Source organism: Hemicordylus capensis, chromosome 3, assembly GCF_027244095.1.
Source record: "Hemicordylus capensis ecotype Gifberg chromosome 3, rHemCap1.1.pri, whole genome shotgun sequence".
In the NCBI taxonomy this organism is placed as follows: domain Eukaryota; kingdom Metazoa; phylum Chordata; class Lepidosauria; order Squamata; family Cordylidae; genus Hemicordylus; species Hemicordylus capensis.
Genome location: NC_069659.1, coordinates 119,490,263 through 119,517,666, shown reverse-complemented (window position 1 = coordinate 119,517,666; position 27,404 = coordinate 119,490,263). Strand labels below are relative to the sequence as shown.

General features: G+C 42.2%; 1 protein-coding gene across 5 annotated transcripts in view; it reads right to left on the bottom strand.

Annotated features, from left to right (window-relative positions):
- ARHGAP6 (Rho GTPase activating protein 6) overlaps nt 1-27,404 on the bottom strand; it is a 404,943-nt gene that overhangs the window by 47,608 nt on the left and 329,931 nt on the right. For all 5 annotated transcript variants that reach the window (XR_008319601.1, XM_053310319.1, XM_053310320.1 and 2 more), the window contains exon 2: nt 24,796-24,955. Coding sequence is in view for 4 of the 5 variants with exons in the window: in XM_053310319.1 (XP_053166294.1) it covers nt 24,796-24,955 (160 nt within the window). In the remaining variant the exon portion in view is untranslated. The remainder of the gene's footprint in view (nt 1-24,795; nt 24,956-27,404) is intronic.

The window sequence follows — 27,404 nt, the reverse complement described above, 5'->3', positions numbered from 1 at the left end:
TTGTCAACCAATCACCAGTTTGGAGAGATCCTTTTGGAGATCCTCACAATCTGTTTTGGATTTTATTCCCCAAAGAGTTTGGTATCATCTGCAAATATGGCCACCTTGCTGCTTACCCCTGCTTCTAGATCATTTATGAATAAATTAAAAAGCACCGGACCCAGTACAGATCCCCGGGGGACCCCACTTCTGACTTCCCTCCATTGTGAAAACTCTCCATTTATACCTACCCTCTGTTTCCTGACCTACAACCAGTTAGCAATCCACACATGTACTTGTCCCCTTATCCCATGACTGCTAAGTTTTCTCAAGGGTCTTTGATGAGGAACTTTGTCAAAAGCTTCTTGGAAGTCCAGGTATACTATGTCAACTGGATCACCTTGATCCACACACTTGTTGACACTCTCAAAGAACTCCAAAAGGTTGGTGAGGCAAGATTTACCTTTGCTGAAGCCATGCTCACTCCCAGCAGGGTCCGTTCTTCTATGTGCTTTACAATTTTATCCTTGAGGATGCTTTCCATCAATTTGCCTGGAACGGACCTTAAGCTAACTGGCCTGTAATTCCCCGGATCTCCCCTGAATCCCTTTTTGAAAATTGGTGTTATATTTGCTACTTACCAGTCCTCCGGTACAGAGTCTGACTGCAGGGATAAGTTATATATTTTAGCCAGAAGTTTGGCAGTTTCACATTTGAGTTCTTTGAGGGCTCTTGGATGGATGCCATCCGGCCCTGGCGATTTGCTAGTTATCAATTTTAATATACCTTTTTAATATACATTGCTACTCCACCCACAATCTGCCCCTCACTATCATTTCTGTAACCTTTTTTGGTTGGCTTGATATCAACTTGATTTGTATGATAAGCCAACCAAGAAGTAAGGAGATCACAAGCCAATTAGAAGCCAGTGCCAGATCCAATCAGCAAGGGAAAACTTATCTCCAAAATAGTGCTCAGAACACTCAAAATGTTCCAACACGGAATAGGGTTGTTCTTTTCTTAGCTCAAAACAGGCCCTTTATTTGAAGGGCATTCTGTTTCAAACTGGGTAGTCTAGTCTAGGGGTTCTGCACACCCCTAACAAACTACTCCAAGTCTCTTACCTGGCCTTGGCGTGCCCCAGCTGTCATGTGTTTCTGTCTGGTCTACTCTTGGTTCTACTCCATCCCCTTCTGGTTTATTTGAAATGTTTACACCCTCACACCTTAGGGGATTTTGCTTGCCAAACGATATACTACTCAGTTCTTGTCAACAACCCCCCAGGCATCATTTTAAAAGCTTTTCTGCTACCTTTTTTATTTTTAATGCCAGCAGACTGGTTTCAACTTGGTTCAAGTAGAGCCCATCCCTTTTGTATAGGTTTTGCTTGCCCCAAAATGTATCCCAGTGCCTAACAAATCTAAATCCCTCCTCCTGGCACCACCGTCTCATCCACATATTGAGACCCCTCAGCTCTGCCTGTCTCACTGGCCCTGCACTTGGAACAGGTAGCACTACAGAGAACACTACCCTGGGGTCCTGGGCTTTAATATGCTACCTAACAGCCTAAATTTGGCTTCCAGGACCTCCAGACTGCATTTTCCAACATTGTTGGTGTTGACATGCATCATGACAGCTGACTCCTCCCCAGCTCTGCCTAACAGCCTATCTAAACACTGTGTGATGTCTGCAACCTTTGCACCAGGCAGACAAGTCACTGTGTGGTCTACAAGTGGGTCAGAAACCCACTTCTCTAAATCCATAATGACTGAATCACCCACTAGTAGGAGGCCCCAACCCCAGAGGAGTATCCGCTGGGCGGGAGGATCTGGGTGCATCACTCAAGGAAGGGGTCCCTTCTAAGGGAGAATTCCCCTCTTCTTCAGTCTGTCCTTCTTCCTGAGACCTTTCTTTATGACAGGAGAGGAACTTGCAGCCTGGGAGAGAGATGCCTCTATCGCATTCCTAAGCATCTCATCCACACACCTCTCTACCTCCCTGAGTTTTTCTAGGTCAGCCACCTTGGTTTCAAGAAAACAAACCTGGAGCCTGGGCGATTCCAAATTGAGCTCTATGACCAGTGGAGTAGAAGTCTTTACTGCTTACATGGTGTTGAAACTAAGATGACTACTTTAAATTGCAACTTGCTTTTCTTTTTTTAGAGTTTGCATGAACACTGAGCAACTTAGGTCATTTTAAGCCGATGGTTTTAAATATTTTAACATGCATGCACACATGCATATTTTCTCCATGTAACCATTCATTATATCTATGAAATGTGTTCTAGTCCACCAAAGTTGATGCTGCAATACATCCCTGTGTGAAGTATCACAAGACTCTGTATCAGGGATGCTCAACTTCGGCCCTCCTGTAGATGCTAGTCTACAACTCCCATCATCTCGACTACTGGCATCTGTGCCTAGGGATGCTTGGAGTTCAAAAACAGCTGGAGGGCCCAAGTCGAGCAGCCCTGTATATCATACCTTATACCAATATGTTGATTAAACTCCATCTCACCCTCATTTTACATTGCTCAAGTCTCTACTTGAATTCATTTCACTCAACATGAGTTTGTTTGGACCAAGGACAGCCAAGAGATGGTGAGGCTGCACAGCAACATAGCTAGTTCACCAGTGAAACAGATGGAGGCACAGCTATTCCCTATAAGGCACGCACTCAGGCCAGTCTAGTCCCCCGCTAAGTTTATTTTAGCAGCTGTCTAGTCTCGGCCTATCGCCCTGCACTGCGAAGGCTGCTTGTTTTTGTCTAAGGCAAAGTAAGTTATCCTGCTGCCTTCCTTTCCACTCCTCTTCCCGGCTAGCTTGAGCTTGTCCCTTTCTCCTGCCAGGGAGGAGGTAGAATTGACTCTTCATGAGCAAGCACTGGTGGTGCGGAGGTTCACCTCTCTTCAAAGCCTTATTGCGCCTGCCTTCTGCTGGCTCTAAGCTCCTGCATGTGGTGTGCACAGCAGCAGACTGCCTTCGGGTCAGCTGCTGTACACATGGCAGGAGCGAAGCAGACAGAGTGAGGCTGGCTGAGTTTGGCAAACTGAGCTCGGCTCTCGGTGTGTTTGGAGTCTGGCGCCACTGGCCCCCAACCCCTGCAGCTCTTCTGAGTAGGCCTGGTTGGTCCCTCCTTCCTGCCCTGCTGCTGCCACACCAGAACAGTACTCCTCCTCAGTCCCCAAACCACAGCCCACTATGCTTCTCTTCCCCAGACCCACTCCCACAGCCCCTGTCCATGCTTCTCTGCACTCTGGTGGGGGCTGCTGCCTTGCCCCACCTTCTTTTACCCCCAAACCACCTCCTTTCTCTGCTTCATATTTTTGAATATATTTTGAGGAAGGAGGTCCACCAACCCGGCCCTGGGTGGCGCATCTCTGTCCTTGAGTGTGCTGCTGTTGCACACCCAAGAACAGGGATTTGAAAATATGATGCGGAGAAAGGAGATGGTTTGGAGATGAAAGAAGATGGGCAAGGCAGCAGCGGCACCCACTCAAGCTTCTGACATGGCAAGGGAAGAGGCCAGCATGCTCATACCCTTCCTTCCCTCACAAGGATCTGACAAGGAGATGGGGAGGACACTGCAGCAATGGATATTTGCTCCCTGCTCCTTCCCTTCTGCTCCCCCTTCCAGCCTTGCCTGGGGCCTCTTCCTCCTCCTCCTCCACCACTATCACTGAATACTCTGAATGCCTGTGTGTGCTCACCAGAGGCATACTCTTACCCTTGGATTTAGGGTCAAAGTTCAGGGCCTCCACATCCTCTTTAGTAGTGTGATGGTGGGTGGCATGTTTTGTGCCCTCAAAAACCTACATGTTAAAAAATGATGTTTAACTTGCATTGGTTTAGGTGCATACAACTTTATTCAGGAATCACTATCAAAATGAAATGAATCACAGCCAGGAGACAATAAGGTCGTTAAAAATTCTATGCATGCTTCACAGTAAGATTTTCTATTGATTTATTTGAAATATTGAGAGCCAAAGCCTTATTTTAACAGGGTAAGCAGGATTTTTCTTGCATCGATTGGTGTCAAAGAGTTAAAGTCAAAGCTGTTATAGCTTCCTGCATCATTTTGGCTTTTTGTAAATGGGCAGCCACAAAGGGGAGTTTTATTTACAACGTATGTATTAATAGTTAGGGTTAAACTAAGTCAAACTAAGGTGCTGCTTTAATCGGCTATTTAGTCTTCGAAGTGTAATAGGTTTACACTTCTCCTACAAGTCACATCCTGTGATTTATCAGATGTTTATTCTTCTCTGATTTTATTTATTTATTTATTTTATTTAGCAAATTTATTGACCACCTGACTTCCTTAGACTCGAGGCGGTTTACATAAATTAGAACAACAATGAAGAAGGCGGGCGGGGGGGGGGGGAAGCAAAGGAAAAAACAAAGACATCCCCCTCTCGTGCCCCCCCCCCACGTTAAAAACTAAAAGCCTGGAAAAATACTGTAGATAGGTTTTCAGGAGCTTCTTAAAGGACAAAAGGGAAGGGGCATTAAGAATCTCAGGAGGCAGAATGTTCCATAAGGAGGGGGCTGCAACAGATAAGGCTCTCCCAGAGCCCGGGCCGCATGTACCTGGGCCCCACATACCTCCCTGGAGCCCGGAACTCTGAGAGGCCCACCTGAGATGACCTCACAGGGCGGGTTGAAGTTGGATGGGGCAGGTGGTCCTGAAGGCGCCAAACCCTGAAGGGTTTTATAGGTGATAAGCAGCACCTTGAATTGGACCCAGAAGCGAACTGGCAGCCAATGCAGCGACCTCAGCAAAGGTGAAACATGATCATATTTTTAGCCTACTTTCCAGTAGGCTTATGAGATCACCCGGCATTCTCTGTGTGTGTCCTCCGCTATCAACTTCGCAATGCCTGAACCAAATTGGGTACAGTTGTAGGGACACCTCATCGGCAGAGTTTGTGATGATGTAATCCACCCCAATCCAAGATGGCAGATGCATAAGCTTTGGAGGTGCAAGTGGGCTAACTTGTGAACTGCTTAACCAATTTGAACCAAATTTGTTACAGCTGCAGTAACACATAGTGATGCCCAAATGGCATAGTGAAGGATGTCATCCATTCCAATTCAAGACGACAGCCATGTGAACATCTGAGGCGCAAGCGGGCTAATTTGTGGACTGTCTAACCCATTTGAACCAAATTGGGTACAGTTGCAGTGAGTGACACAAAGGACACCTCAATGGCATAGTTTGTGATGATGTAATCCACACCGGTTCAAGATGGCGGACACGTAAATCTTTGAGGCACAAGTGGGCTAACTTGTGATCTGCTTAACCGATTTGAACCAAATTTGCTACAGCTGTGGGCACACATAGGGACACCTCAATGGCGTAGATTGTGACAATGTAATCCAAGCCAATTCAAGATGGCAGACATGTAAACTTTTGAGGAGCAAGTGCACTAACTTGTGGACTGTCTAACCGATTAAAACCAAATTTGCTACAGCTGTATGGGCACATAGTGATGCCCCAATGGTGAAGTTTGTGGTGATGTCATCCACCCCGATTCAAGATGGTGGGCATGTGAACATTTGAGGTGCAAGAGATCTAACTTGTGGGCTTTGATTTGAACCAAATTTAGTCCAGTTGTAAAGACAGTGAAAGGAAAGGAGACTGATTAATTCTTACTAGAACAACTTGTTTGTAATTCTATTTAATTATACAGAAGTTCTACTTCATTTTCACAGAATGGTAGTGATATTGTTTGCCTCAACATGTCTTTTAGGCCTTTCATTGAGGAGGTTAATATGTTTCTGAATTGCACAAGGTCCGGTTCTTGGTTCCTGGGGCCCTCAAACTGGCCTCCAGGGTCCCATGCTACCTGGATGGGGCCCAAGAAGGTTAAGGGCAACAGAGGTATCAGTGGACCCTTCTGTGCACTCTGGTTCCTCAGCAGAAGTCCAGCAATGTCAGCTGCTGATGCTGGCTCTCTTACTGCAACACTACAGACTAAGTGAAGCTCACATGCATGAATGCACCTCATACACAAAACCTTAAAAGTCTCTGTAGCTAATGACGTATCACAAATAGCTAAAAATATAAGAGTTGGCATGCAGTGGCAAGGAGAGTCTTCCAGCCCAGCACAATGTGGATGACTGTCAGCGGAACCCAGGATTACAAGCAAGGCATGATAGCAAAACTGCTGTCTGTTGGTTTTTAATTGTATTTTTATGACATGCTTATGCCTGGTTTAATTTACAGAGGGCATAAATCAATTTATTTATTTACATTTATATAATGTCATTTGTCCTGGTACTTCATTGTTTTCTCAGAAAAACAATCACAAATATGTCATTAAAAATACTGTTAGAAAAACAGACACAGCTATAGAACATGAAGAAAGTTCATCAACTGTCCTAAGACATAAGTGAAAAGGACAGTCTTCCTCAGCTACTCAACTAGCCTTAGGCCTAAGTGAAAAGGACAGTCTTCAGTCATTTTCAAAAGACAGAGAGTGAAGCAACCATGCAGTTCTCACTTGAGACCGAGCTCCACAGCTTGGGGGCAATCACCAACAAGGTGCTGTTCAGCATGCTTGACAAACAAGGTTCAGCAGGTGGTGTTGACCTGCAGGACAGAACCTTACCAACCAATATCCCTATCTCCTAAGCAGCTGGATAGTTTGGAGATGTGCCTCTGTACAAAATGGTTTCATTCTTATGAGCAGATCTACACCAGGGGCAAGTCCATATTTACCTCAAATGTTTGAAGTGAAGATAAGTGGCAGGTGAGTTTGTACTTAACCCTTTCTCCCACTTGCTGCCTTTTTTCTGCAACCTACTCAAGCAACACTTCCTCCCCTACTTGGAAGGAAACCCCATCTCTGACCCAGGCTAGCAAAAAACAGTAAAGTAAAGTAAAGTAAAGTGTGCCATCAAGTCGATTTAGACAACTACCTACAAACACATTACAGACAAAATTGCAACTGATTAAAGAAAAGTACCATACTCATAAAGCAGCTACTGTTCACTAAGTGAGCTTTTGCTCTTGAAAGTCCAACTGCATTTTGGTTTTCAGGAGCTATACGAATTAGCTACATATTTCACACAGAAACAAGTCTCACCTAGTATCCAGCAACCATGTCTGATCACAACCTGGGTTAGCTGGATGAAGGGTCATGGAGGTTCAATATAAAACTATCTCCAATAACTACTCATTGTTCTTATACATAAAACAAGAAATAGCCACAACACTTTTCTTGTTCAGTATGGGAAAATATCTGTTCACAAGTTTGCTTTTAAAATTCCTATAGTCCTTTGCTACCCTAGTTACCACATGTTTTTCAATGCAAAAAGGGGGTTTCTCACTTGTTATACATTAGGACTATTCAGTGATGCTAAGGAAAATTTCCCCTGCCTTCAACAGAACCAACTGTTTGTGAGCTGGTGAAATAAATTATCCAATACAGAATCACCCCCACCCACCCACAAAAAATTTATTTGAGCCATTTGTGTTGATTGAGCTTATTTTTACCTCATGCAATATTCAGCACTGTTGATATCTACAGTATATATTGAAGTAGAGTGCCAAAGATCTTGGTTTCAGTGTCTGAAGGCTTAAATTGCTACATTCATGATAACCTTCAAGAGTTCAACATATTTTTCTCCTAGCCATTTAGTGTTACCAGTAGTAAGACATTGGAAGGAGAGACTAGTTTGCAGGTGTTAATCCACACTGTTTACATAAGTCCACATACTTTCCCCATATTTGTATTGTATTGTATTGTATATTTGGCAACTGAAATTAGCAAAATCTTCTTGTCCACAAAATATATACTTGTAACACACACACCCCTATGCTGTGAAATGAACGTTCCCATTGTTTATTGAACTGTGTTTTTTTGAAGTCAATCACTCTCTATAAGATATACTTAGATATACTTAAAAAAACAAACAAACAAGTTTCCTGTATATGTGTATTATTTTTAAAAGGATTTTCCATTTTAAATACAGATAAAAAGTACCTGAATTAAGGACTAAACCAACACACTTCTCACATTCAGACCAAGTCTGTAGTGATTTGTGCCCAACACAAGGAGCAGACCTATCAGGCTTAACACTGGTAGTGCTAACACTGGTATCTTTAATCAGAAGGAAGTAGGGGTGTTCTGAGCCTGGAATGGAATGAAAAGAGCCTGAGTGTTCTGACTGGAACACCGGGGTGACACAGTGTTTTGACTGAATAAACCCATTTTGTTCTCAACATTGAGTGTTCCAGCTTAAAAAACAACAACCCACAACACAATTTAACATAGTGAAATTAACAGTACTGGGGGTGGCGAGAGTTCTATACCAGTGGTACCATCAGCACTCCAAGGCGCTACCTCATCATGCATGGTGATGGCGCATCTCAGAGCTCACCTGGCCTTTGAGAATGCACGGAGGCAAGGTGAGCCCCAAGACACATCGATGCAAAGGATGTAGGCCAGAGCACCTCAGTAATGGCACCTTGCAGTGCCGGTGGTACTGCTGGTAAAGAGTTTGGATTACTTTGATGCTAAAGGTAGCTCTTGTTGCTCCCCAGTGTCAGTGGGGCCGCTGGTAAGAGCTTAGAATGGGTTAATTTAATGTTAAAGGTACCTCTTGCTTCCCCCTAAGTGCCATCTTCATTATGTTAATTTTTTTAAGCCAGAACACTCTGAATGTTCCAAATGGAACAGGCTTGTTCTGTTCCGAGCTCGGAACATTTGAAATGGCCCGTTCCGAGTCAGAACGTTCCAAGCTCTGGATGTTCTGCACATCCCTAGAAGGAAGTCTTATTAGGCTAAATAGGACTTACTCCCTAGTAAGTGAAATTAGGATTGCATTATCATATAGCAACCATGATTTAACTAAAAAAGGTATATTTTGCTAGGAAATTACACCTGGATAGCACTGTCTGACAACCTTATTTAATCGAGCTATTTAACAGAGCTCTCCTATCCCTATGGAGAACCAGTCCTTCTGAATCCTTAAGCCAAACCTCAAAATAAATATAAATCTATAAAGTAAAGCTAAGCCCCCTCAAATCAATCAATTAATCACTCAATCAGACAGACAATTTTTCAAGGAAACCAAGGTTTAATCCAATGGAAGGAAACAGAATATTGGTTGTTCAAATACAGCTAGGACCTCATGTGTTAGTAGCCGGTGACATGCAGAAGTATTTTTGTGACATTTCAAATTGTAAAGAAGACTTATTTTATTATTATTATTATTAATTCAATTTCTATATCGCCCTTCCAAAAATGGCTCAGGGCAGTTTACACAGAGAAATAATAAATAAGTAAGATGGATCCCTCTCCCCAAAGGGCTCACAATCTAAAAAGAAACACAAGATAGATACCAGCAACAGTCACTGGAGGTACTGTACTGGGGGTGGATAGGGCAAGTTACTCTCCCCCTGCTAAATAAGAGAATCACCATGTTAAAATGTGACTCTTTGCCAAGTTAGCAGGGGTTCAACTTAGTCAAACTATACATTAAATGCATCATTAGAGAGGAAGTCCCCCCACCCCGGCCTGACTAGGAACCATTGGGGGAAAGAGTGAAAATGTTTGGTATTGAAACTGTTACGAGGAGAAGGTTAAAGACCCTTCCCTCTAAACCACAGTCCTAATTGAGATCCTGAACACCCCCTTTGAAACTATAGAAAAAAATTACTATGCATGTCAGCTTTAATGATGCATTTTAACAACATGTAGTTTGGACCATAGAGATTAGTAAGCATGAAGAAGGTTAATCGTCCAGTAGGGGGTGCAGGAAGTATCTGGACAGAAAAGCATAACAAAATTGATCTTGATTCTATATAATACATATGCACAGACGTCTGATCTGGGAGGCTCCAAGCTTAATCCTTGGGTCTAGAAGACCTGACAACATTAAACACAATAACTGTATTTTTGCAGAGAAAAATGCTTCCCATCTATGCCAACTTTGCTATTGTATCCCTGCCACAAAGATCTTTAAAAAACAAAAAACAAAAAACAAACTCCTGACAGGTCACAAGCTTCTGTGATTGAATGAGGGAAAACTGTAGCTCTGAATCAAGAATACCTCAGCACTGTTGCTTTTGCTCCCTGAGCACTTCCAATCCAAGAGCACTGCTGCTGCAGTTTGCTCATTTCTGGACGTGCTCTTGGCCTAAACATTGAAACTTTTTTTTTTTTTTGCTTTTCTCTGCAACTGCTTTCTTACATCTCTACCCCAGAATGCTTGATAAAGGAAAACAGGAAATGAAAAACATGGTTTAAATTAAATCGCCAGTACAATCCCCAGCTGATTTCAGTGAGACCAAGATTTCATTCCAAAAGTTCTCGATGCAAGTTTTGTCTTAACATGTTCTAAATCAAAGTTGTCTAGTAACATTAAGCCTTTTTTTGTTATTGTTCAATCTGAAGCTCAGCTAAAGACTAAATTTAGACAATGAGCTAAGTTTGTTTTTTTTAAGATTCAAAAGGTAGAACAACCTATTTGGCATTAAGAGCAACATACTATGAAGAGAGTTTTCACTATTAAATGCACATTCTCATTACATATAACAATCATTTGGATTGTTAAATAAAGGTAAATAATAAAGGTTGTTGTGAATATGCTGTATTTCCTCTGAGACACATTTCTGAAATTTGATTGGAGCTGTTCTTACACACAGGATGAAATGTTATTTCCCACATACTGGCTATAACCAAATTATCTAAAATAATTAGATGTGCAAAAAGATGTGCGATTTGAAAACTGGACAATGCCAAATTGTTTAGAGCTTCATTCTACAATACTTTGAGAAATGATGTCCAAATAATCCCTATGATTCTTAAAGACTAGACATATTCTTTTGGGGAAAATTCATACTCTCACATACAAATTTCAGGATTGATGGTGCTTAGGTGAGATCGTGGAGATGCAGGGCCCTTACACAATATACTGGTTGCTCACAAAACATTCCACATAACTGCGTCAATTTCAGGGTGCTGGCCAACATGGACACTGGCAGAGGGCCCAGAGCCAAATGGCCCATCACAGTGACCCATGACACTGCTTGCAGGCTAATTTTGTTTTTTAAAGGCAACCGCAGCATGGCTGCCCGCCCACTCAATTCCAAAGGGGGCTTGCAAAGGCACTTGGCTGAGGGCCCCAACAAATCTGGCACAAGCACTGAGAATAAGTCCCAAATGTAGTGCATAAACAGATGAAAAACAACAGGAAATTCCAAGAGTTTCAAGCAATAAACTCCACTGTGTTTTCCAACTTAAAGGATCTTTAGCAGCTAATGGGAACTTTGGCTTCACATACCCCAAAGGTAAGCTATTCTCCTTGTTTGAAATTCCTCTTACCCTGTTTTATCAAGTATGATGTAATATACAAAGACATATTTCTGTTGCCACTATAGCATTAAGGCAATTCAACTCTCTCCTCATATGATTAGTGAAGGAATTTTTATTCAACAACAAACAATCTTATGGTTTAACAACCATATCTTTAGGCCTGGCCTGGATTCAGTCTACAGATTAAAATCTATCATAACACGGGGTGGGGGATGTCATTTTAATACCTTAGATGTCATTCTTTTTTGGAGTGGGGTGGGGTGGGGTGTTATCACATTCTCCAAAAAACTATACTGGTTTGCTCTAAATATTTCCTGGCATCTGGAGGTTGAACCACTTTAAACAATAGAAATAAGGTATGACATACAAAGTACTGTATGTACTTATTTATTAAGTACATACAGTAATAAAGTACTTATTTATATCTTTGTAAATCACTTTGGGAACTTCGTTGAAAAGTGGTATATAAATATCCGTCATATTCATATTCGTATGCAGTTTTGCTAAATTGCATAGGTAGCATCTTCCAGGATCACACACACACTTTAAAAAGTGCTACAGCTTCAAAACTAGCTGTTTGAAGATTATTTACCGTAATTTCCAGCAGACAGTAAGTGCCCAAATTGGTAACCTTTATTTTGATTTCTAAAGTGTAGATGAGAACCTCTTATTCCAGAAAGAAGCATTTCCCTCCTTATGCAAGCTTGTATGAACACAAAGAAGGATCTGATCTTTCAAAGTGTCTTCTTTGAAGTAGTAGATAAGTAGTAGAATAGCTACCTAATTTACTAGGTTTAATGAGCATGACCTATTCTGGTTACCAACAATGAGTTTGAAAGCCATATGATCCATATGAGTAACACACAGCACACAGGAAGGAACTACTTACAGCCAAACTACATATTGTGTCAAGCTATTAAGATATGTGGTTATACCTTTGCCCCTTTGTTGCAGAAAAGCAACTTCGGGGGGGGGGTGTTTTAACACTTTCCTCCTGCACGTTTCCTGCTGAAGACCACCCACAAACTACTATTTGCTACAAATAGCCTATTTTTAAGCCATAGTAAGGCAGGATTGCAGAATTTCAGCCCTTCAGGTATTTTTGGACTACAACTCCCATCATCCCCAGTCATAGTGGCCAATAGTCAGGGATTATGGGAGCTGTAGTCCAACATCTTCAGGAGGACCAAAGTTGTACAGCCCTATAGTAGGGGAAAGATTTTTCAGTTGTAAACTGATAGAGAGGTAAGTGTTAGTTCTCCCTCGCCATAAAATGTGATCTCAATCTACATTGGGTTTCCCCACATCTCCTTTTTTACAACAAACAGTTGAAAACATTTTACTTTCTGTGTTGGACCAATTTCTTAATGATGGGCTTACTGTAATATGTAATATGGTTGCTAGGCTGAAGAACAACACGGCCCAAGCCTATATATACTGGCAGTTAATATATTCAAGTTGGACCTTTTCCCTGGTTACATCTTCAGCCAAGGCAGTGGCCTGTTCTGGTCCCCTTACTGTCACTCTTCAATGGCTTCTGGAACAACTGTACATCCGGACAATCTCATCCTCCAAGCACAGGTACAGTAACCTAAATCCCTGATCCATTTCATAAGATATGCAAAGGCACCCCTTCATTGAAATGATTGAGATATCACAGCATTCAGCCACCTATCAGTACATAAACTGAATAATACAGGTTTAGTGCAGGTTAGGGAAGGTATGGGGGCAGTCCTTTGTCCATATAGTTTCTGGGAGAGACAAGGTCCAAACATGTATCAGGTTTTGGTTCCAAGCAAGGAGATTTCTGAGAAGCAGCAAAGCTGGTTGCTGCTGTGGAGGTTTGGTAGCACAAGCTGTCAAAACCCCACCCAGCTAAGTATCTATCTTGTACCTAACAGAGCTGAACTCACTAAAATGTGGAGTTGCAACAATCGATCGCAGGATATAGAAGCACTAAGCTGAAGTCTTTAGCCTTGAGTGCCCCTTTTGTGGGACTATTGTGGGGAAACCTTCACTAGACTGCCATGGACGCTCCTGGAAGCCTGAGCCTTTGGGTCACTCTCTTTGTGGGCTTGCCACAGGATTATTCCTGTGCCTGGCTGCCTGAAATCCCCTCCTTGTCTCCTGAAGCATAACGCCTAGGGAGACACCTGAGTACAAGCCCAGAGAGAAGCCTTCAAAGCTGGCTTATGGTAAAAATCACCCGTTCCGAGCCTGCCCTGCATGGTAGTGGACATTTTGGAGGCGGCTGCGCATGTCCAATGGGCCTCTGCATGGCCAGATCATGACCCCGGGCAAGCAGAGGCCCACTGGACATGTGTGGCAGCCTCCAGAATGGACAATGGCATGTAGGGCAGGCCCGGAACAGACCAAAGACTGCCTGGTCCAGGTGATTTTTACCATAACAGAGGCCAGCTGGGGGAATGGGGGACTCTGGAGATCCCCCCCCCGTGGCCTTGGAGAAGCCTCCTGGAGGGGGTGAGCAAAGTAAAACAGAAGCAAAAAAAATGCTTTTAATCCCACAAACTCCCCTGAACCAAATCCTCTGGCACGGGGTTTCCGAAGGGGTGCAGAACCGAACTGGGCCGGTCTGGTCCGGACTCCCAGCCGGTTTTGTGCACACCACTAGTATGAAGGTTGCCAAATAGCACCCTTTACTTGTGTTTCTGCTTTATCAAACTTTATTTTGTTGCTTCAAAAGCCTCATTTCTGAGACCGTCGCTCTTATGGAGTAACCTTGTGTCAACATCTGCCTGTGTTCTGATGGTGGTCTGTTTGATATGCGCATTTGAAAATTTAGTTTTCAACCAAGTCTCCCAATTTGTTCTTAAAACACAGATACATACATAGGTAATGTACATGTGTGCAAGCAAGTGTAATCACAGTTACATACAGATATAGAAAGTTTTCCTTTCCTTTCTCCTGCTAGAACCCAATTTAGACTTGTTGACATTTTTGTTTTACATAAAAATTCTTAAGATTTATTCCCCCCGCCTGTTTGTATATTTCAATCTATCAAAACAAACAAAATCTTTCAAAAAAGTTCATAGGAACGTTACAACAATTTAAAAAGTGCATTTTACAGGATGTGAAGCTGTTTTGTTTCCAAATAAATAATTCCATCTCTGTAGTGGGTAGGTAAGGGTTTACAGGGCCTGGACATCTATAGGAGCCCTGTGATTGGTAGCCAAGCCCAGCTTGCAACCAATCAAATTCAAAAGGGGTTTTCCCCTCTCTTTGGGGGAGGAGGGATCTATAGCTCAAGTTTGTTTCAGAGCTACTTTCTGATTTGGTGGTACAGCTCAATGGTAGTTGAAGAGAGTGTAGCCAGAAAATGTTGGAGCTGAGGGATGGCTGGGGGAGCTGAAGGAAAAGCTACAGAAAGAAACATTGGACTTACTGTGAAGGGTTCTTTTCTAGCTATAGTGAGATCATCCTCAACAATGTGTTAACATCCATCACATGCTCTGAGACAGAGCAAATGAAGGCTAGTCACCCAGTATGCAGCTCTCTCTCAAGCCCCAGTTCTGGGACTGTCAAGAAGAGAAACATTAGAGAGACAAACAGTTATGAAATAACAAAGGTAAAATAACAGATACAAACTAGATTCCCTGGGAGTCTGAAAAAACAGCAACCCTTACCCTTCTGTGGGTGGGCCAGATGACCACCCTATAGCTGAAAAAGAACCCTTCACGGTAAGTCCAATGTTTCTTTTTCCAGCTATAGGGAGGTTATCCTCAACAATGGGACATGCCCAAGCGGAAAAGACAGATGGAAAAAAGGGGGAGGAAGCAAATAGCCTAGACCACCTGCTGCAGGACCGTGCAACCCACAGCTGCCTGGGCCGGATGGGATGATGGAATCATATAGTGCTTTATGAATAGAGTAATGGATGAGCCACTCTGCAAATCTCAGAAAGAGCGGCACTAGCCAAAAAAGCTGCCAAAGTGGAGGCACTGCAGGTGGAGAACGCGGTGAGCCCCCCCCCCCACCGAGGCAGTAGATGCAAGAACTTGTATGCCAAGGAAATAGATGCCCAGATCCATCTGGCAAGAGACAATTTGTTAGCCTTGGAGCCTAAGGAAGAGGGCTGGAAAGAAACAAAAAAGGGAATCAAACTTTCTGAATGGCTTAGTGTGCTTGATATAAGTGTGGATAATTCTGCACACGTCCAAGGTGTGCCAAGCCCGCTCCCTTGGGTGGACAGGGGATGGACAAAAGGAAGGAAGAACCACAAGGGATGTGCAAACTGATTTGAGTACAAATCGATTCAGGTGATTTGGAGACAAAAATCTAGCTGATTCAGGTGATTTGAAGACAAAACAAATCACTCCTGTGGTCCATTGGCTAGATTTGAGTACAAATTGAATCATGCCCAATTTGATTCGAATTGATTTGAGATTTGGATCCCTCCTGTTAATTCCCCCAGATTCCCATCTTTCTTTCTTTTTTAAAAAAAGCTAAGCTCTAGCCCTTGTAGAAGTGGAATTATGGAGCAAAATGTGTGGTCACTATTTTTCAAGTGTTTGGATTCTTTGGTGTATGATAACTTTCCCTCAATGAATCCCTATGAGGATTCATTACACACTTTCATTTATTCTATTCATTTTGACTGTCAACTGCCATGTGCCAACTACACCCCACTCCCACCTGCAAGGCAGTGGGGTACTCTTGAGTTTATGTATTAGGATTTTTAAAAAGTGTTTAGACTCTTTGGTGTCTAATAACCTTTCATCATAATTAATCCCTATGAGGATTCATTACTTACCAAAGAGTCTAAACACCTCAAAAATTCTTAAAATATAAACTGAGTATCCAGTGGCTTGTGGGGAAGTTGGAACATGAGATGCCACTAATTCCCCACCTCCACCTGCAAAGCAGTGGGGTCAAAATGAACAGAAGAAATGAAGTATCTAATGAAGACACCAAAGAATCTAAACACTTCAAAAATACCTTTAAAATAATCTGAGTACCCCAGTGCATGTGTGGGTGGGTGGGTGGGTTGGATGGTTGGTAGATGATACGGCAGTTGACAGTTGGCACTGTCCAATGACAGTCAAAATGAACAGAAGAAACGAAGGCGTATAATGAATCCTCATAGGGATTCATTATGAGGAAAAGTTATTAGACACCAAAGAATCTAAACATTTCAATACTCCTAAAAATTAAAATGAGTACTCCACTGCCTTGCAGGTGTGTGTGGGGTGGTGTAGTTGGCACACGCCTGTTGACATTTGGCACTGTCCAGTGACAGTCAAAATGATCAGAAGAAATTAAGATGTGCAATGAATCCTCATAGGGATTCATTATGAGGAAAAGTTATTAGACACCAAAGAATCCAAACACTTGAAAAATGACTGCACATTTTGCTCCATAACTCCACTTCTACAAGGGCTAGAGCTTAGCTTTGGGGGGGGGATGAAAGCTGGGGATCTGTGTTAGAGTTAGGATATGACAACTTTGAATCCCCATTGTTTCCAATGGTGGAAATGTTCAAAATCAGTAAAAACGTTTTTAAAAAATCATTAAAAATAAACCAAGTGACCCGCTGCCTTGAAATTTGGGTGGTAGGTGGCACCCATGGTGCCCCTAGGATCTTATTAAGTGGTCCAAATTGGTCTGAATCCAAATCAAGTCAAAGCAAATACAAATCGAATCTGGGGCGATTTGGGGGGGATAGATTTGGATATAAAACAAATCAGGGGTGATTTGTTTGGGGCACAAATCAAATTTTAAAAAATCAATTTGTGCACATCCCTAAGAACCACTTCCTGAGCTCTGTGGAAAGGCCAATTAATTTTTGGAACAAAAGTGGGCTCTAATTTTAATACCATAAAATCTGCCTGAACAATGCAAAACTCCTTTTGAAATGACAGAGCAGCAAGCTCAGAGACCTGCTTGGCCAAAGTAATAGCCACTAAAATCAGAATCTTAAAGGAAAGCAACTTCAGATTAACTTTGCATAACAGTTTGAAGGGAGATTGCATAAGAGCATTAAAAAAAAAAAGATCCCATGAAGGGAATCTATGGGCCGGAGGAGAAGTCAGATTCAACACTCCTCTCAGGAAACGACAAATATGCGAGCGTAAATTTGAAGTCCCAGGTATGGAAATGTCTAGAACCGAGGTTAGAGCTGATGTCTGACATCTCGGGGTACTTGTTCAGAACCCCAATTCTAGGCCAGACTGTAGGAAGGCTAAAACTTCTGCGACCCCCGCCAACACTGGCCTGATGTGCTTCCTGCAGCTCCAACGGGAGAAGGCCATCCAAGATGCCTGGTAGATATGAGTTGAAGGCCTCCAAGATGCTAGGATGGTGTTCTGGACCATGTCCAAATATGCTCTATCCACTAATCATTTATGCTAAATTGTTAGGTGTGTAACTGGAGCCACGCTGGGTCCAAGTGTAGGAGTGTCAATCAATCAATTAATCAATTTTTTATTACAGCCCTTGGCCAGCCAAAAGATAAAAATCAGAAAAATATAACTAATATACACAGATTGTAACTGATAACAACACACAATAAAACAGTATACAAGCATCCAGAATAGATCACTTAAAAACAGTAAAACAGCTCCTAAAATTGAGACCTTAATCTCAGAGCAATATAAAAAAATTTGGCCATCACTTTTGTGATCTCACAGCTTGTACCCGCAAGGCAATATTGTGTATAAAAAAGCTCACACCTTCCATGAAATCTAACTAACTGGGGGAAATAAGTTCTTCTCTGACACCTCGATACAAAGAACAATATAACAGAACATGGGTAACAGTTTCCAGGAGGCCAGAGCCACAGGGGCAGAAAACCATAGCTGAAGAATCCTTAGAGAACCTCCTTTCCAAAAGAGGGGAGGGCAGCACATTTAAGCTAGCCCGAGCAAACGCAACTCAAAACTTGAAAAAGTAAAGTGTTGTTAGACAGTTTGCACCTCTATATCCCATGGGGGGGGGGGGCGAATCCCAAAATGTAGGGGAGAACAGGTCCTGTTAGCTGAAGACATAAGTTCCTGACGTTCAATGTCATGCAACCGCAGAAATAGTATTTCTTTCACCTTATTATTCTCCAGAGTAAGTAGTTCAGAAGGAGAAAGTCCCAAGTGCATTATTTTGTTGCTTACATAAGATAGCCAGGGGTTTGGATTAGAGCAGGTGTAGGAGGGCCCCCGCAACAACAGGTCTGTGCGAAGAGGAAGTTGCTAAGGAGGTTGGATGGAGAGCATCAGTAGGAGATGGATAGAGAGCATCAGTAGGTCTGAAAACCATGGCTGACGAGGCCAGTACGGTGCCACCAGAATTAACTCTGCCTTTTCCAGGATGAATTTCCTTATGACTCAGCATATAATTGAGATTGGAGGAAAGGCATATAGCAGACCACATGGTGTTTGTCTCTTAGGAGGATCGACCTCGAGGTGCCTAGTTTTCTTTGCAGCCATCTTGTGTGGCTTTGTAGAAATGGTGGAAGCGACTGCTGAAGAAACCGCCAAAACGGAGGCATCCGCCCACTCAGACTCCAGGGCGATGGCTCTGCTGTGCAGAGAAACCGAGCGTGGCATTTTCAGTCTTGGGTGGTAATCTCTTAACAGGGTCTCTACACCTTGCCTCAGATATGAGTCCCTTAAAGAGGGAATCCACGAGGAAATCCCGCAATTGGGAAGCCTCCACAACAGAGAGAACGAAGGGATATCCCTACAGAAACTTTAAAAGGTAAATGGAAACTAAACAAAAAGGACGAATTGAAGGGGTGGGGATGATCCATTTAAATAAAAATATGGACTCCCTTCCCATGCTGTCACACGGGAGAATAGAAAGGAAAAGACTAGCCTGTGATGTGGCTGCAGAAAATAGCTGTGCAAGAGCTCTCTTTGGAAAGCTGTCTCTGGAGCAAGACAGTACCAGAACTGGGGCTTGAGGGAGAGCTGCATACTGGTGACTAGCCTATCTAAATTTGCATTGGCCCTGTCTCATGATGGATGTTAACCCATCGTTGAGGATGACCTCCCTACAGCTGGAAAAAAGAAACTCTGTAAGGAAGAACTGCTATTTGAGAAAAAACAGTGGTAGGAAAAGTTCTTAGATAGACATTGCATTAGGTCCCCCCCACCACGCCCTTGCTTTAGTGTGTCTGTGAATTCAAACTGATTTATTTTTCCTATTACCAACGCTTATATGTAAACCACTTTAGGAACTTTTTTGAAAAGTGGTATAGAAATATTCTTTGTATTTGTATGGAGACTATACATGAAAACATTTCAATCAATTTAAATTGTTTTAATTGATTTAAAATCAGTGGTTTAATTTAAAGCATTTTAATCCAACAAATTAACCAATTAAACATTACAGCCCTACTTGTTTATATTGCGGTGGGCCACCAATTGGCTCCTTCCAAACAGAGAAAGCATATTTAGAGTAAACAGTTTCCAGGCCATTTCATTCTTTGATGTACAATCACTTCATAAATCAAGCAAGCTGGAGGAGGATTAAGGACTGGGGAGTCAAACCGTTTGGTTTCTTATTCTAATCCCACTTCTTGCCAAGGAAGCAACCATGGAGCATTCATTAGTATGGAAGGGGTAAAAACTACTATATGCCTTTTCTATTTGATTGTGGGTAGATTCAAATGACAGGCTGATTTACATAACACTGTGCAGAAATGGCTCTGGTGGGAACCATTAGCGTTTAGCAGCTGGGCATGTGGAATGTCACAGTGCTTCCACAAACCCCTTCCTTTCAAGTGGAGCAGTTCACAGTTCACAACTATGCCATGTAGGTCAACTGCAGTAGAGCCAGGACTAGACCTGCTACAATGGAATCTCTCAACAAGAAGCAATTCATACAGCCAGAGTGAATTTCACCACCACACTGTCGCCGCTAAATCTGAATCTATCCTGTGGCGCCACAAAAAATGTAGTTCTTGCCGACCCCTCTTAATGTGTTTAAGGGCCACTTCAGACATGACTTCTTTGCAGGGGCTTACACGTGGATAGGAAACCACATACACTGCTGCCATGTGTGATATTATGCACATGTTTATTCTGTGCATTTGGAAGGCGGTGTAGTTTTTGCTAAGCAGACTTAAACACTGAAAATGATCTGTAGGTATCTGCTTTCATGCTTTCAGTTGCTGCAAGCAAGAACCGACATTAATGCCGTAGTCACTGGCTTAATATGAACGACCAATAGCAAGCACTAACAAAAAAGCATGCAGATTAAAAAAAACAAACCACCATAGTCACCCTCAATGTAGAAGACAAATGGGTAATTAAATACAACAAAGAGAAATGTAAACATAGCTTGGTCCAAAAATCCACTCCCTGCCAAAATAAACAGAAAGCAGAGAGTACATTCCCATTTTTATTCATAGCTAAACAGAAACATACTGGGCACAGAACCAAACATAGCATAATAAAGGTTCTGAATGTTAAATTGCTTTCTGCTCAGTTTGGACATAGCTTGCTCCAAGATTATCCTTTTTATATACTAAAGGTTCAGTATTGGATAGTAAATCAAAATAAGTCAACTGGTTAGTCAAATATAGTCAAAAAGTGTTAAGATCTTGAGTAGTTTATAGCAAGACTCAGAAGCAAAAACAAAAATGACAAATTAAATATAAAACCCATTTTCTTTGTCAGGATCCATACATAATTGTAGTTAACATGGAAGTTATGGACAGCATTAAATAAATAAAATGGATTCATGTGGACAGACAATAACACAAAGCAGATGATAGAACTCTCGTAGATCTTGTATACAATATCATACAACCTTCACCAATATAAACAGGTCCTTTTTATCAGTATAGCTGGATGAACCATTTTATTTAATTAAGTTAGAAATTGACCATTTTATACGTCTAGTATTTAAATTCACATTTGTAATTAATCATCTTCAATAGTCACACTGCAACAATACAAACAATAATTCAGCTAAACAAATGTAGAGAATTGGAAGAAAGCAAATTTGTCAGCCTCAAAATACAGTATAAACTCTTTATGTCAGTGCCTTCCCAAAGTCGTCACTTAACTGCGATCACGGGCAGGAAAAACTTTTGTTGATGGGAAGACGGCTTAAATTATTCAAACCTGTTATTAACCTGGGGTTATATATTTTGTTATTGGGCAAACATAGTGGCTTGTTTATTAATGGAAATTCACCAAGAAACTTTCTTCTCTAGGTGGCAATTTCTTGGGTTAATCTAGTCCAGACAAGTAAAAGAAGCACTAAATCCAATGAAATCCTTCTATGAAATGAATAAATGGCTCTGACTCATAACACAGCCATTGCCTGACCTCTACAAGATCCCTAAAATAACATTAGTGGATGTTATGTTTTCCCAAGTAGACCTTATTTTTCATTCTTTGAGCTTGCACCTGGATCGTTCCAGCTTTTCCCACTCAAAAAGCCTTACTCATGTTATAGTTCATGTAGCAGAGATGAGGGATAAGCAAACTTCAAATCTTCTACATTAAATATAAAGTACGTGTGTCAATAGACCAGCTTCTGAAAAGCTTTGCTGGATCAGACAGGTGGTCCATCTGGTCCAGCATCCTGTTTCCCACAGCAGCCTGTCAGATGCTTCCAGGAAGCCTACAAGCAAACCATTAAGGCAAAAGTTGCTACTCCGTTCTCAGTAAAACCTTTGCAGAATCAATACTTGCTTGAGTGGTGGTGGGTGGGGAGAGCAGGATGGTGTGTTGGCAACTACCAGAGTTGGCCCCAATATGTTATTGAAAAAGTGACTTTTCTGTTTTAACTTTCCCCCCAGTGAGCTTCCCCCAGCCCCCACGGTTAATATTTGATTCCACTTTTCCATGCCATAAATGGAAATGCCCCAAGTGGCTAACCAAAACAAAACCCAACTACTGTATATCAAAGCACACACAATAAAATAAGCAGTAATAAAACAATGAAAACTAAGACACAAGAAGAGCATGAGAACAAAAGCTCTATAGAGCAGAAGGATTAAAGCTTGCTGAAACAGAAAGGTTTTTCAATACTTATTTATGTAACATTGGCAAGGAGGAAGCTAATCTAAAATCCTGAGGCAGCGAGTTCCAAACAGGAGTGCCACTATGGGAAAGATCCTTTCGTTTATTACCACTAAATGCACTTCAGAAGCCATGGAACATGTAAAAGAATGTGCAAAATACATCAAAAGGTTGGCAGTCCTTAGGTATCTTGTCGCTAAGGCATTGCTGGTGCTCTTTAAAATTGACTGGGCATAAAACCAGCATTTTTTAAAAAAAACAGCGGGTTTGCTTTTTATCTCTTTCCTAATACATCAGATGGGAATATTCAAGAAGTACTTTTAAGATGTCTGTTATTGATATCCCAGTGCAGGAGAGATCAGCCCAGGGAGTCGATCACCATCAGCTTCTGGATGGGAAGACAGAGAAGTCACAATAACAGCAGCAGCTCCATCAAGGAGGACAAGAAGATCCATCAAGAAGATCTGGTGCCCAGAGTGGCTGAGGGACTGGCATATTTGGACCCGTGGCTGGTCAGTGGCAGGTCACCAACAGCAAGTCTCCTCTGGGGAAAGCAACACCAGGGGTCACCCATTTGGGTCACCCCTCCACACTGTTCTGACGTTGAGGACAACATATTTTGATGGGGTTTGGGGGAGTTTATAAGGCAGGATGAGAGTGGGTGTGAGCAGTACTTGCTCTGGGCTTGCCTCTTATGAGAACTCTTACTTAAATATCTCCCTGAACTTCAGAATTGAGGAGCGGTATTTTGAGGAAAGGGACAATATAGTGACTGTGGCATTTTGCTATTGAGAAGAGTCACTCGGCTCAAGATCTGCTAAAACATTCCTGGGCTTGGGTGGATCTGCCATATATTTTCTAGGGTGGGTAAGAGAGGGAAGCAGGGAGGGTGAGGGAGGCAGGGGCTGGAGGAGTCATTACTAGATACTGTTGAAGCAGAGACTGGGGCAGAGGGAAATATGATGGTGGTGGTTGTTGTTCAGGCCATTCCAAGAGAGAAAAGTCCAGGCAACTGAGGCCTGTTCAGTTTTCTGGCCCTTCTCCCATCACAGGGTCTAGGGATCTCTGGGAACAATCACTCAAGAATTAGGGTGCTACTGGTGAAGAGTCAGTAAATGCTAACAGATCTTTCATCTACAATTTGTTTGTAGATAAGAATGCTTACCTGTTATGGGTGATAGAAACCTAGGTTAGATGAGCTGGGTGGGGCTGGCCTCTTTTAGCTCTATCCTCCACATTTCCTGATCCTGCAACAGTAGGATCTCTTGAAAAAGCTGGATCGCCTGGACATTTGTTTACGGGACCAGTTCAAGGTACTGGTTATAAAAATTTAAAAACCCTTAATAGTTTTATCATCTGATATCTGAAGGGCCACTTGCTCCCAAATGGTTCTGCCCAAACAAAATCATCAGAGGGGGTTCTGCTCTGTGTGCCGACATTGAACGAGGCTTGATTGTTTTGTATGTGAGACAGGGTCTTCTCAGTCATTGTCCCCAGGCTTCACACATTCTTTGGCTTCCCTATTTGGCTATTCACTCAGACATGTGACCTTTAAGGGCTGTTGATTTGATACTTGTCCATGTTGTGCTTTATTGTTCTGTTCATTATGCATTTTTAATTTTTATAGATTTTATGGTATTGTGTATATATCTATATCTATATATATATCTGTGTGTGTGTGTGTTGTGTTCCATATAGAGGAACACTTGTTATGAAAGGCAGTATATACACTTAATAATCAGTTACACATTGTATACATTTATTGGCATATGGCTGTTTGGTAACAGGAGGCCAACTTTGGGTCCTTACTCTTCACCCCACCCTACTCTCTACCAGTGTTCTCTCTAATTTTTTTCACCTGTGTGCGGAATGAGTTTTCTTTTGGGCAGTAGTATTAAGTCAGGGTGTGCGCAGGTATATTCAGAGTGGGGCCTTCCCAATTCAACCTGAGAGGGATCTAAAATTAACGAAGTGGATAAGGTCAAATGTTTGAGTTAATAGCCAAATAGGGAAGCCAAAGAATGCGTGAAGCCTGGGGGCAATGACTGAGAAGACCCTGTCTCACATACAAAACAATCAATTCTCCTTCAGTGTCAGCACACAGATATCAAAAATGTGTGAGTGCACAAACATGCTCATGCCTTATAGGGAACACTGCTCTATACTCCCACCACACAACCAGAGACAGCACAGAATCCTGAGTGAATAGTTAGTTTCCTTCTGTGGATAAGAAATAGGTAACATTTCAGTTCCAGTACCCATATACATTAGCTCATATGCATTATGATATTCTGTCCCAACATTACATATTGTAACTGTTGGGGAACAAAGTTCCTAGGGATATATACATTTGACTGGGGTATTATGGGACTTCAACATTATAATAGATAGTAACATACAAAGCATCTCCCTCTTCTCCTATGCTACCAGGCTCTGCAGTTTGTGATTTACTTTGCAGGGATTAACTTTGAACACTGTCCAGAAGAATTTAGATACACCTCTTACCTTTGGGAATAGTTATCTGACATCCTAAGTCACAGTCCTGCTGCAACTGATAAAAGGCCACTTCCTGTAGCCGGGCACGCTCTAATTCCGAAAGGCTTTGAACAGGAACAGATTTCAGCCGAACGCTGCGCCCTGACATGCTGTTCCAAGTGAAGTCACCCTGCAGGAAATCAAGTGGAAAACCAAAAGTATGACGTGTCACATGGATATCAACAACTCATTGAAATGCTGCTCCATAAGCCCACAATTAAAATTAAACCCAATGCTTTATTTTACAGGTGTGTAGGTGTACATGTACACACACACACACACACCCTACCTCCCAACAATTTTGGCTGTCATGGCATATTACTTTGACACAATTAGGCTTAAAAGGAGCACTTTTCTTGTTTTGTCAGCTGCACACCAGTCTCCAGGTAATCCTTTATATACTTCATAGATGTGTCTTTGCCAAGTACTTCATGCACGGCTCTTAATCCTTTCCCTTTCCTCTTTCCCTTGCATGACCGGTTGAACTCAATATTTGCTGTTCTTAAACTACAGTTCCCCAGTTCAAACATCATGGGAAATTGTGATATAAGAACCAGAATGTGTCTCACCTGAGTGCACAAGCAGAAGGAAGGGGAGAATGAGGATGAAGAAGAGGAGATACAGGCTATGGTCTTTTGGATTGTATGAACCAGATTGTTGCCACTCCCATCCCAATTCCTCCTATTTGTAGAATTTCACCCAAGGCACCACCTCTGATAAACATAGGCAGGGAAAAACATCCTGCTTCTCCCACTTTCCTTTCCTTCTCTGAAGCCAGAGAGACAAGCGTTGGGCTTGGCTGTTTGGAGGAAGTGCACAGGAAAGGAAGTTGCAGGGTTTCCTGGTGGCTAAGGTGCCGTGTGGCTAAGGTGCTCCATGCACCATGCCAATATAGCACCCCTGCCCCAAAAGACCCCTAGTCTTCCTCACAACCTTGGAGCTAGGAGGAGGAGCAGGGAACACTGTGCAGTTATGGGAGTGATCTCCACCAACATCCCTCGTTCCAATTCTGAGAGGAAAGCTGGGCTTTCCCTCCTCATTACCCTCACCAGCTGCAACCCATTCACCACAGTGAAAGTAACTACCTTAAGAATGTCTTGACTTATCTGGGCTGAGGGACAACGAGCCAAACATTTTCCATTTGTGTGCCCTATTCTAGGATATATATACTGTTCCTAAAAATGTGACACGATTCCTATAACCAGGGTCATCCAGACAGTACAGTGAAGCTTAATGTTTCCACATTGATTATGGCAGGAGAGAGAGCCATGTGTTCATGTGTTTGATGGATAAAATTTCACAGCATACAAATGGGCATCCACGGCATAGTCTCAGGCAGATCTGCTCAACTTTGGCCCCCCGCCCAGGTGCTTTTGGACTACAACTTCCATAATCCCCAGCCTCAGTGGCCAATAGCCAGGGAATGTGGGAGTTGTAGGCCAACACCTACAGGAAGGCAGAAGTTGAGCAGCCCTGGTTTAAGGTAACAAAGCAAAACACTGAGAAACCTTATAGATTGACATAGTGAACATTCAAAACGCAAGAAGGGAAGAATTTATATCTGGTTTTGTTTATCCAACCCCAGCACAGCATCCCTCCAGTGGTTGTTGCTGGTATCTGCTTTATGTGCCTTTTCAGATTGTAAGCACTTTGGGGACAGGGGACCATATAATTTATGTATTATTTATTTTTCTATGAAAACTGCTTTGAGAACTTTGGTTGAAGAGCCATATAAAAATTTAGTAGTAGTAGTAGTGGTAGTAGTAGTAGTAAACAAGAAACTTAATTGAGATTAGAGCAAGCAATTTTAGAGCAAGATTCTGCATGGTCCAATGGCCTGGTCCTAGGTACATCTATCGTTCAAACTACAAAAAGCAGCATTAAAAAACCCCACCTAGTTTTCTTTTCATGCCTCACAATAACTATCATTATTATCAACATGGTCACCTTTTATTCCTCCAGCACGCATAAAAATTATGGAAGAGGGATAGGTAATTTTTTTAAGAGAATGTGCAACAGCAGAACCATGTCCTCTGGGAAGATTTGAGGGCAAGACTTATGAAAAAGTTAAAAATTGATTTTAAAACATCATAACCACTTTGCGGATCTGATGGTTGAATACAGTCAATAGCATAGGCCCACTGAATTATTAAATAATTATTCACCGTCTCATTTAATTATTGAATAATATTAACTATAAATAGGCCTCAGCTCAATTCAGATATCACATCAAAACATAATCGTAGTTTAGAATCTAAACCATGATCTGAACTGTAGGGAGGGGCTCTAACTCAGGGATAGATGACATGCTTTGAACATAAAAGGTCCCAGCTTCAATCACTGGTGTCTCCAGGCTGGAAGGGAAAATACCTCTCTGAAATTCTGGAGAGCTGTTGCCAGTCAGTGTAGAGATTACTTTGCTAAATGTATCGTATACAGAAAATTCATTCCAACATATATTTTTCATTTGGCCAGATTTGGATGTGACAGGGAACCGGAGGCAGAGTAGCCAGAGGTCCCCAAACCTGAACGTCTGAATGTGGGAAATCGCAGTTTGGACCACAACTCAACCCGAGGAT